This window comes from Tyto alba, unplaced genomic scaffold, assembly GCF_018691265.1.
Source record: "Tyto alba isolate M040663 unplaced genomic scaffold, T.alba_DEE_v4.0 Super-Scaffold_13, whole genome shotgun sequence".
NCBI lineage: Eukaryota > Metazoa > Chordata > Aves > Strigiformes > Tytonidae > Tyto > Tyto alba.
The window spans coordinates 38,339,512-38,351,624 of NW_024881275.1; the positions used below are offsets into that span (position 1 = coordinate 38,339,512).

At 35.3% G+C, this 12,113-nt stretch overlaps 1 protein-coding gene across 3 annotated transcripts in view; it reads right to left on the reverse strand.

Annotated features, from left to right (window-relative positions):
• LOC104358009 (contactin-associated protein-like 4) overlaps window positions 1–12,113 on the reverse strand; it is a 252,607-nt gene that overhangs the window by 14,119 nt on the left and 226,375 nt on the right. For all 3 annotated transcript variants that reach the window (XM_032992904.1, XM_032992903.1, XM_032992905.1), the window contains exons 18-21: window positions 11,396–11,635; window positions 9,389–9,613; window positions 7,855–7,988; window positions 6,744–6,831 (exon numbers count right to left, since the gene is read on the reverse strand). In XM_032992904.1, the coding sequence (XP_032848795.1) occupies window positions 6,744–6,831; window positions 7,855–7,988; window positions 9,389–9,613; window positions 11,396–11,635 (687 nt within the window). The remainder of the gene's footprint in view (window positions 1–6,743; window positions 6,832–7,854; window positions 7,989–9,388; window positions 9,614–11,395; window positions 11,636–12,113) is intronic.

Sequence of the window (12,113 nt, forward strand, 5' to 3'; positions counted from 1 at the left end):
AAACTAAGGTATACTCATGAAATCCCTGAATATTGATTTTTTAAACACTGGTATTTTATACAAGATTTCTAGAGTGTATGAACTTTCTCTTTCCCAAAATAATTATCCTGAAACCCTTCTGTATTGGAAGTAAGCCTTGACAAGCTTGGTTGATCAAATTAATAATGTGATGAAAGAAAATTAAAAATGTTTCATATAGATTTGCTATAGTATAATTATATAGTATAATTATATGTACTTTAAAATATATGTACTTTAAATTGTGAAAGATTCATAAAAATGTCTATTTTACACTAACAGACTTATATTAAAGGCTTTTGTAAACCAACTGTAAAAGATCGAATTTTACTATTTTATTACTATGCGAATTCCCAGTTTCACATAGTAGAAAAAGCTGAATAAAGAGAAATGGACAATTTTAAAGCAGCTATTATTTACCATGTGCTTCACTTCAGCAGTTTTTGAAAGTTCCCAGACATTATTGTTTTACAGATGATTTTCAAATTAACAATTAAAATTATCATAATATTTTTACATATCAATGGAGCACACTGAGAGTTTTGCAATTCCATCATTCCTTTATCAATAAAATTATAATAATATACAAATAGAATGGAATAGATTGAATACACAGAAATTCCATTTCAAATGTGGATATAAAATATTTTATTGGTTTAACTTAGGACTTCATATTAAGATCCTAATGAAAAATGTGTTTTATTTATTATTGAAATATCTGATTTTTATAGTCTCCCTATTCAGTGTGATGACTCCATTTAAGTGAATTAGTTTAAAATCACACAACTTAAATTGGTGAAATTTTGTGTATAAATCAGACCTAAGTAAATTTTGCTGAAAGCCTATCTTTATCTCAGTTGGCATGGAAAGGTTAACAACTCTCACTGAAGAAAAACGTTGCCCACAGCTCCTTACTCTTACCCCAGGGAAGGCTAAGAAGCTTTGTCTTGAGTAAATGTGTCTTTACTCACTGGAGGTAAATTACTTCCTCAGTGGGTTGCTGTAAAAAGAGAAGTTTCTACAGCCTTCTTACAGTGTGGGGTGCTTTGAGTGAAAGTATCTTCTTAGAAGGAAAAAAAAAAAAAAAAAAAACAAAACATAAGAAGCCTTTTGGCTTGTATCCTGTGAACTCTGTGGTTGGGTGTGCTGCTTCACTTTTCCCTCACAACATAATCTTCACATATTTTGCTGAGTCTCAGCACAGCCTAGCTCCCTTACTATTTTGTCACTATTTTAGATGAAGTACACTAATTATTTTTTTTTTTTTTTTGTAGGAATTCAAAACTAGTTCAGCTGCTAACTCTGATTTGCTTTCAACAAAAAAACTGAGATGGGTACAACTGCAGAAGTCATCAACCAGGTACTTCTTCAACTGAAGATCATTCTTAGAAAATCCATAGCTTTCTGGGCTACTTTTAAAATTGTGGGGTTTTCCTGAACAACATTTCAAAGTACAAGAAATACATGATTTCATATTTTCTTACTCCTTCTTCTGTTTAGACCTATTCATTGCAGCACTCATTATTTTTTTTTCCACTGCCTTCACAAAGCCTCCTTCCATCTCTAGACATGACTTCACAGGAACCAGGACCCAAAACAGTCAGATTTATAAAAGAAATAGCAGCTTTTCAATAGCTTCTCTCATTTGAAAGGGAGAGAATTATAACATATGCTTTCTTCAGGACAGAATCTGTAAAATGAGCCAAATTGGGCTGAGTTCCTCCACAGGTCATTGTAACTCTATGCTTCACACTACTATGATGATGCAAAGCCATCATATAACTGAAGAAATTCCCATCTCTGAACTTATATAACAGTGTGGTTTCTTTGGAGTAGACAACATTGGTTCTGATCAAACGAGACTCCTATTTGCCTTAAAAATGTGCATTTTATTAGATTGCTTCAAATACATTTTTAAGCAAATTGATGCAAGATTTGGTATAAGATTTCATAACAAAGATAACAATACCTTCAATTCTGTACTAGTCATTGCGGTATTACCCTTATGTGAACAATAGAGTACTATGCTTCAAAATATTATAAATTCCTGATTGACTTTTATAATTGATTTATGGGGTTCTGGAATATTTTAAACAACTGTCTTTTAGTAGTTCATATTTCAGCTAATATTTCTGTAACATTACGCTTAGACGATAATTCTTTTTTTCCCATTCTCTGTGCATATCTACATACCAGTTCTTTTCTGTACTGAGAGTTCTATAAAGAAAACCTACATTTCAAAAGTAATATACATTTCTGTTTGTGTTAGAGGTCCTTAGTTATTTTTCCAGTAAGAAAACAGATCAGCTACACTGACTCTCCCAAACAATCACAACTAAACAATAATTAGGACAGTTATTTTTTTTGAATTCTATAAATATGATCTTCAAATTTAATTATTTATTAGATTTTAAACTACTTAGCATTTGGTTACCATAATTATGAAAACCACTATCAATGTATACATTTTATGATGTAATCAAAATTATTCTTCCACTTATTCTAGATAACACTTTTAGAATTGAAAACTACAACCATCTGTTTGATGGAAAAGGAATAAACAGGATGCTCTTATCCAAATAGTTTCATGCAACAACTCAGTGTTTAAATGGAGATCAGTAACAAGTGGTGTCCCTCAAGGTTCCACACTGGGACTGCTACTGTTCAGTATCTTAATTAATGACAAAAACTGTTTGGATTGAGAGCATCCTCAACATTTGAGGATGACCCTAAGATGAGTGGTCCAGCTGATTCACTACAGGGAATGGTTGCCATCCAGAGGGAGCTTGGCAGGCTTGAGGAGTGGGCTCATGTGAACCTCATGAAGTTCAACAAGGCCAAGTGCAAAGTCCTGCATATGGGTCAAGACAATCACTAATAGCACTACAGACTGGAGGATAAATGGATTGAGAACAACCCTGCAGAGTAGAACCTGAGGGTACTGGGTGATGAAAAATTGGACATGAGCTGGCAATGTGCACTTGTAGCCCAGAAAGCCAACAACATCCTGGACCACACAAAAAGAACCTTGGCCAGCAGGTTGAGGAAGGTGATTTTCCCCCTCTACCCTGTTCTCATGAGAACCCACCTGAAGAACCACATCCAGTTCTGAGGTTACCAGAAAAAGACAGACATGAACCTGCTTGACCAGGTCCAGAGGAGGGCCACAAACATGGTCAGAGGGTTGGAACAGCTCCCTAATGAAGAAAGGCTGAGAGAGTTGGGGTTGTTCAGCCTGGAGGACAGAAGGGTCTGGGGAGGCCTTACTGCAGCTTTTCAATAAATAAAGTCAGCTTATAAGAAAGATGGAGATTTTTTACAAGGGTCTGTATGACATGAGAAGAGGTAACAGTTTTAAACTAAAACAAGGTAGGTTTAGATTAGACATAAGGAAATTTTTTTTTTTTTTTTATGATGAGGGTGGTGAAACACTGAAACAAGTAGCCCCAAAAAGTTGTAGATGCCCCGTCACTGGAAATGCTCAAGGTCAGGTTGTATGAGGTGGTCAGGCTGTATGAGGTTGTCAGGTTGTATATTAGTATGTCACATATGTATGTCAGTTTGTATGAGCAATCTGATCTAGTGAAAGATGTCCCTGCCCATGGCATGGGGATTGGAACTAGATGATCTTTTAAAGTTCCTTCCAACTCAAAACGTTCTGTGACTATGATCTTATACCTCAGCCTATTAAATTAATAATATTTGAAATACCACGTTCAAATCTCTATCAATTAATCTCCTCACATATCTACTTTTCTAAACAATGATATGTAAGAAATAATCTCAGTTACACTTCCCTGCTGTGAAATTGAACTGAAGAATTTATTAAGTCTTTTTTTCTAGCTGAGATTACATATAGGAGAGGGTATATTTGGAACTGATTTTTGTCTGTATATGTGTGTGCATGTATGCATACATATATGTGACACAAAGAGTTAAACTCTAATTTTTACTCAGAATAGAGTAGAAAATTAATTTCATACACGTTTGGGATTTACATTACTTGAATGTAGATAGAGGTCAGACAGAAACTGGCAGAGACTTACTGACTCCACCCAGTGGCATGATGGACTATTTCAGATAATGCTTTGCTTGTCAGTAAGATTCTTTGGGAAAAAACAAGTGTTTTTTACCATCACAGCCAGGACAATATTTCTGGGTCTGTTACAGTGGCAGAAGCATTGATTTACCAAAGCTGTTGTATTATTCCCAAAGGTACTATGCAAAAAGTGGTAGATATGTGGCTCCTGGAGAGGCACCTCAGGTGCATAATAATAAAATTCCTCTAAACTAAACCACATACAACTGAATGTGAAGAAAACAATTCTTTGATCATCCTGGTTAGGTCAGATATTATATAAAATACATAAATATTCCTCTAAGTCTGTGGGAGCAAGATAAAGTCATATATCATCTATACTAAGTTGAGATGAAAACTCAATTTCTTCTATGTCACATATAACAGTTTTCTGATTTTATTTCTACAAAAAGCCTTTAATAATACTTTATCTTACTTAAAGAGATTTTTAAAGAATGGGAAACCATCAGTCCTTTGCAGGCAATTTACTGGCTAAATGTTCAAGCATCAAAGAGTTAGAGAGGGAGGCAGTTCATTTCCCAACCTTGTTTTGGAACATAGATCATAAATTCTGTTTAAAATTGCTTTTAGTAAAAATAAACAGATTTTTTTTTTTTTTTTTTTTCAGAAATGGTGATAACCTGTGTGCCATATAAAATTGTTCAGGGTATGAGTGAGTGGTGGGGTTTTTTGGTAGCAGAGGAGGGGGCTACAGCAGTGGCCTCCTGTGAGAAGCTTCCCAAAGCTCCCTTGGCTCTGTGATAATGTAATTAAGAAGGGACCTGGGAGGATGAGTTGGGGTTGTGAGGAGGAGTTGTGACATCTATGTGAACATCAAGGTTAGTAAAGGAATGGAGGAGGAAAAGGGGGATATCTGTGCCAGAGCAGAGCACCCTCTGTATCCTGTGGTGAGATGGGAGGGTGGCCCACTGTTGTCACCCATGAAGGTCTACAGTGGAGCAGACACCAGCATTCCGTCTCAGGTGATGGCACCTGAAGGCAGCCTGGACTCTGTGGGAAGAAGCAGTCCCCACTGTTGTAGTTTGGCATTGAGAGGATTGCAGCATGTGGGGTTGTCCCATGCTGGAGGAGCTCGGGGATGGCTGCAGCCCATGGGAGGGTCTCAAGTTGGGGAAAGTTGGTGTCCCATGCCAGAGCAGTTGAGGAAATGCTGTGGCCTGTGTCAGGGACTCAAGTAAAAGAAAACTCATGGAGGACTGTCTCCTGTGAGAGGGACACCACAATGGAGCAGGGAGAAGAAGTTCCAGAAGTTTCATCCCCAAAATGGAAGAAGCAGAAGCACTGACTGTAGCCCTCATCCCCTGGTCCCTGTGCCAGTAGGGGGAAGAGGGAGAGATATTGGGAGCAAAGATGAGCCCGGTAAGAAGGGAGGGGTGGGGGGAAGGTGTTCTCAAGATGTGGTAATGCTTCTCACTGTCCTGTTCTGTCTCTTAAGTGTTGTTGCTAGTGTCTGTATTAAATTTATGTTCTCCTCTTTTTTCCCCTAACAAGTCTTTTTCCTGTGACCATGATAGGTGATTTATTCCTTCATGTCCTTATGACAAATCTTGAGTATTTGCTTATTTTCTCCTCTTCAGCACTGTGGGAGGAAGAGGGAGTGAGCAGCTGTGTGGAGCTCAGTTGCCCTCTGAGCTCAAACCATGACCGAAATTATAAACATTTAAGATCTATATATGTATGTATATTTTTTTTTCCAATAATCTATATTTTGGTAAACCTATTTATTCTACACTTAGCCCAGGACCACTCGTGGAAGGGTGAAAATAATCACCCTAACTACAAAATGGTGAAAAGATCACTGTAACTTTAGTTACTATATATCATTAACCTGGTTTCATATTATTGTGACAAAAAGCGCTATTAGAATAAGAATGCACAAATGGACCTTTATTTGATAGGAGAAAGTAGCAACACAGACTTTAAATTACTTTGAAGGAAAGAGAAACATTCTTAAACTTTTCACCAGTACCATATCTTCCTCTAACATGGAGTTTTTCCTATGTGATGAATATGAAAATAATAATATCTTGAGACTGTAGTTGAGGTTATGTTGTTTTAACAACATTGACAAAATGGTAATTGTAGTCAGGTAACTTTCATTTTGATTATTACTACAGAGAAACACAGCTTTTGATGGATCATTTCTAGACAAAATATTTTGTCATAGCTTAACTGGTTTTTAAAACATAACTCCAAAAAAGGTTTTGCTTATATTACCTTATCCCTAACTATTTACATCAAAATCTAATCACAGAAAGTTTTTCAAATATGGTACATGATTAGTAGTATTCTATGGTCTTTGTGTATGATTTCGCAGGGATTTATTTTTTCCTGGAATTAAAAAAAAAAAAAAAAAAAAAGGTGTTGTTTCATAATGCTTGATTGCAAAATGAGGGAGAGAAGTATGAAATTATTTTTAATGGAACTCACTTGATAATTTTTCAGGAAGTACTTACCCATAATTATATTTGTATTTCAACAAGACTGAAGTTCCTACCTTGATTGTGACTCTGTGTCTAATGAAATCTGAGACAACAAATTTCTTTCAGTGAGATTAGGTTATTATTTTTTATGTGCCATGACATTTTGTTCTATATTTTAGAAAACCCTGTGGTGCTCCACTTACCTAAAATCTTGCCAAGTGTGAGAGACTTGAGTGCATTGAATTCTGTGCCTGAAGACAGAATAAACTTCATTTTTTCATTCTGGTTAATCTGTAGAATGGTACAATGAAGAACAAAGTGGAAAAATGGAAGAGATATTAGTGAAATTTTGAAAAAAAGCAGATAAGGGAAGCATTAGTTAGTTATAGCATTAAAACTAATTAGGAAAGGGATGATCAGCTTCTGCAGATCACTGATTATAGCTGTGATACTTCTTAAGCATGCTACTTAATAAGCCTTTATTTATCTTATTGATTGGGTTGATTCTTTCTTTTTATCTATAAGATGAATAAAAATGGTAAACCTTCACAACCATGAAAAAGTCTTGTTTCATTAAAAAAGGCACTCAACATTTAGTTCATAAAGATCAAATATTATATTGTAAATGGTCTTCCCCCCATGATACCTCTATAGAACTACATGCCTCCAAGCCTTGTACCAATGCATAATTAAGAAAACTCACTTCTAGCCTTAAAATACTAACTTGTAGTATTCCAATTTTTAAAATTTTAATTGAAATAATTAAGACTTCTTTACATGTTAGAATCTACTCTTAAGAAATCAAGTATTTTTATTTTATCATTAAATTTCCACAAAAAACAAAAGTCTTCTCCATAACAGTCATATTCCTTTAATGTAAAGAGTAGCAAAGATAATTAGACATTATCTAGATGGTAATACAGTTGTACTGTAGTTTGATACAAAATTTGAAACAAAAAAACAATGTGCAAGACCCAAAACAAATGACAGCAGTCACACACATTTCACAAACTGTGAAAATTTAACCATCAATTTATTGTGTTTTCATATAAAATAATGAGGAGGTATTGACCTTTTGAAATAAACAAGATGAACACCAATGAGCCTGTCTAATGTAGACTTTCACTGTGCAACATGAGTCTGCTAACCTTTGCTTTATTTACTTGAGGTATTAAAACACAGTTTACTTGGAGATAATTGATTTGTTGTAGCTATTTACCTGATTTTGCTTTGGATTTTCTATTTTATTATGATAATCCACCTCTTGGTTTGTGTGTTTTTTTTTGTTTTTTTTTTTCTGTCTAACTGAATTACCTCTACAAAGAGCCTTTCCTCCTCTCTGTTAATCTTCACATGCTGTAGCTGTCCATCAGCCATGCTTTTTATATTGATGCTGAAGACATCAGGATCTTGATGGCTATCGAGCTTGTACCTGATCTGTAAACTTCCTGCAGGGATAAATAGAGCAAAAGCTATAGTACACTACATACACAACAGGCAGTGTAGATCACATACAATGCCTCCTGCTTCACAGATGCATTTGAAGAACAAAAACAAATGTTTGATTTACTTAAAGAATTAACTATGAGAAATTGACATATGTGAGAAATGAAAGAAGGCAACAGGAAAAGTAATACCAATGTTGGAAGGAGGACGTAGTGTCAAAGATAGCCATAAACTGTCACAAAACTGAATAATGAGCTAAAATGTGTACAGAAAATTTAGTAAATTCTTGTATAATTCAGCTGAGAAAGACTTGATCTGGTAGTTCATATCAATGTGACTTATCAAATAAAACTCAGTACCTTACAAGTACTGTTCTTGAATAATGTTTACACTGTCCACACTGTAAACATCTGACCAGCTGACAACTCAGCAGGTTGCAGTTAATAACTTCTAGCTCACTTTCCACTTCTTGTTAACTCCAGCATACTGTCTGTACACATATAATCACAGAGACTCTTTTACAACAGAACAGAGGCATCATGGCTTTCTTGTCAGAGAATCTCTCCCAGCTGTAGGTGAACTCCAACTTTCTACTCATTCTTTGGAAAGCAAGGCCCAGGCCAGACCCGGGCCAGATATGAGTAAAACATGTTCACCTCACATGATGGGGAGGATACTATACTTATTCCACATCCAAATCTGTATCTGGGAAAGCAGAGAAGCTTCTCTGAGCACAGAACCATTGTGACTGCAGAGTCTTTGGTAAAGCCAAAGATTCAAGTAATTTGGTGGGTTTTTTTAATTTTTTAAAAAATAAATATCTAGATGCAGAAGAAATAATGAAAAAGAAAGATTCAACTAGCATTTAATGATCAGCTTAAAAGGAAACAACAATTATGTTATGTGTATTTTCACAGGTATATATGTGTATTTTCATATGCAGATAAGTATCTTATGAAATTAGTTAAATGAAAATACCTTTGATTAATTTGGAAAATGGATAATGCACTTTCAAAAAGTAGTTTATTTCATTATTTATCATGCAGATGGCAATTAATATGTCATGTGAGTGGCAGACAGATCGGATACATTTATAGTTTCATTTAAAAACTTTAAAAAACCCTTAATTTGAAATATTTTACTGAATTTCTAGAGGATATCCATAAATAAGTATTTTTACCAATATGATTTAAAAAAAACAGTAGAAAAAGTTGAAATTACAGTAGGAGGAATGTTTTTCATGTAGAAAGCATTGCTTGGTGCAGCTGAAGAATAAATATAATATTCAAAGCAACAACAGGACAATGCTTAGTTTGTGATTCAGGTCTGGGGATCAGAATGAATCTCAGTTAGAGGCTATGACGTTCATCAGTGTTTCCAGGAAGCCTATCTGAACACTCACCATTTCTGGTGAGAATGACTGAGAGGTATTCCTTGTAGAAGGAGCTGACATAAAGCAGTAAGCTTGGTGTCCGTGTAGTTCGGAAGGCAAATGTAATTTCTTCCCTGTTCAGTGTCATGTCAGCATAGAAAGAAGAAGCATGAGAACTGGAATTTTTAGCTAAGGTGTAGTATTCTTGAAAATTGTACATCAAAGAAGTGCCAGTCCCAAAATAAGCAGAGATCTCTGAAACAAAAGGTAATTCAGTTTTTAAATATCATCCAAAACAAGACTAAAGCTCTTTTTTTTTTTTTTTTCTTTCTGCCACAAAACAAAATAAAATGTATTCTCAACTATTGTGGTAAAGCTGAAAAAAGAAATATAAATGGAACTACTATTTAGAACCATAGAGAAAAATAAGCCCTAACTTGGGCTAGAGCAATAACCCAGTTAGACATGTGTCTTAAATATCTGCTGCATGATGATACACTTCTTTTTGTCTAGTTTCAAATATGCTTTCTTCTTTTTTCTTGTTTATCCATGTCCTCAAGCCCAGTATTTTCTGTCTTGTATGTGTACTGCTTCTACAGAGAAATGGGTGAAGCAATTTGAATCCTAATATATTAATTAAACTTGGCCACACCTGAAATACATAAGAGGGAAAAGACACTGGTTGGTTGGGAGAAAGAAAAGGAGAATACAAACTGGGTTATGGTCTTCTTATGACTGAATGGCACATAAAGGACTTCTGTGTCTCTGTGATATCTCTTTTATGTTAAAGTATGCTAAAAGTAACTGTCTTAGACTATCCTGTTTTCACACACAACCTCCAAATCTTAGAAAAAAATATAGAAATTTATGTAATCGGGCTCAGTATCTTTGACAGAAGGTGACTGAAAATTACTATAGGCCATCCCACACTTTCAGCAACAGAAGCTGCTCTAACCCTGCAGAATAATAAATATGGAGTGTGACCATTAGAGGAACATGGAGTCATGGCATTTAAACCACTGAGTACTTTGCAGAATGCATTTAATACATAGAATCATAGAATGGGTTGAGTTGGAAGGTACCCTAAAGATCACCTAGTTCCTCTCCCCCTGCCACGGGTAGGGACACCTTCCACTAGATCAGGTTGCACAAAGCCTCATCCAACCAGGCCTTGAACTCTTCCAGTGAGGGGACATCCACAACTGCTCTGGGCAACCTGATCTAGTGTCTCACCACCCTCACATTAAAGAATTTCTTCCTTATATCTTTCAGTTTAAAGCCATTACCCCTTGTCCTATCACTACATGCCCTTGTAAAAAGTTACTCCCCATCTTTCTTGTAGGCCCCCTTTAAGTATTGGAAGGCTGCTATAAGGTCTCGTTGGAGCCTTTTTTTCACTAGGCTGAACAACCCCAACTCTCGCAGCCTGTCCTCATAATGAAACAAGGGATTTTTAGCAGATCAGAATTTCATGAAAATACCAAAAGTTCTAGAGAAACTTCCATCTTTAAAATTAAAACTTGATGACTTGTGATCATCTACCAGTATGACGCCATTACCGAAGAACTCCTTTAAAATGGCTGAAAACACAGGCTCAGTCCTGTTTCCAATGATCTCTCTTTCTTCTTACAGTAAAAAGAAGTTTAAGTTTCTTCTGCTTCTTGGTTTGTTTTCCAAATTTAGTCTTAGTTTTGAGATTAAGACTTGACACACAGAAAGCCAAAAGTTTATTCATATAGTTTCTAGCTTTAGTATAATATAAAAGATCAAGAGTTGTATAACATTAAAGAAAAGATACTGATCCTCTCAGGTAATGTGGTTTCTGCTTTAAACAGTCTATGTTGAACATATCTCTGGAAGACAGTGTTTAGTAAAACTTATACTTACTGAACAAATTAAGTTGAATGTTTCACTGTGTTAGATAAAACATAAATATTTTGCAAGCATTTAAACGTATCTTTAAAGGGCTATAAATACCTTGTTCTGCACTGAATGGTCCTGTTTTTAATAACTGATAAAGCTAAAAGACATGCTTGCCTTTCTTACAAAATGGCCCAGCATAGGCAGAGAAAGTGCAGTCACAGGAGAATCCACTGTATTTCTCTCTACACTTTCCACCATTGTGACACAGGTTACCATAGCTGCTACAATGTCCAGGACAGCCTGGTTCAACTCCTGGTGTTATCTTTGCTCTCTCTTCCAGGTCAAGGGCCATTCCATTCAACTGTAACGAACGAATGCATCCCAAAAATCCTTTCTGCCTGGATGCTGTGCCACCTGAAATAAATTCATATGATCTTTTTAAAAGTTAAAATAATTGATATGCAAAAACCTTTTTAAGTTTTAGAGCCCCTGAATAGTCTATTATGAATTTCCAAGATACAAGCCTATGCATATGAAGATATTTATAAATAGTTTTAAAAGTGTATCTGTTTGTTTGTTTGTTTGTTTTTTGACAAGTAATTACAGTGAATCCTTGAAGGTTTTAATGGGAAACAAGGATTTTGCAAAGTAAGATACGAAGCAATGATGCATACTTCTATTAATTCAACAAAGGAGCATTAAATCCAGAAAATATGTGGGTTTCTTTTTTTATTTTTTTTTACAGATAGAGGGGAGGGGAGGGGAGGGGAGGGGAGGAAAAAAAAAAAAAAAAAGAAAAAAGGAAAAAGAAGGAAAAATAAAAAGAGAAAAAAGAAAAAGAAAAAAGGAAGAAAAACAAACAGGAAAGAAAACAAGAAAAAAAATAAATGAA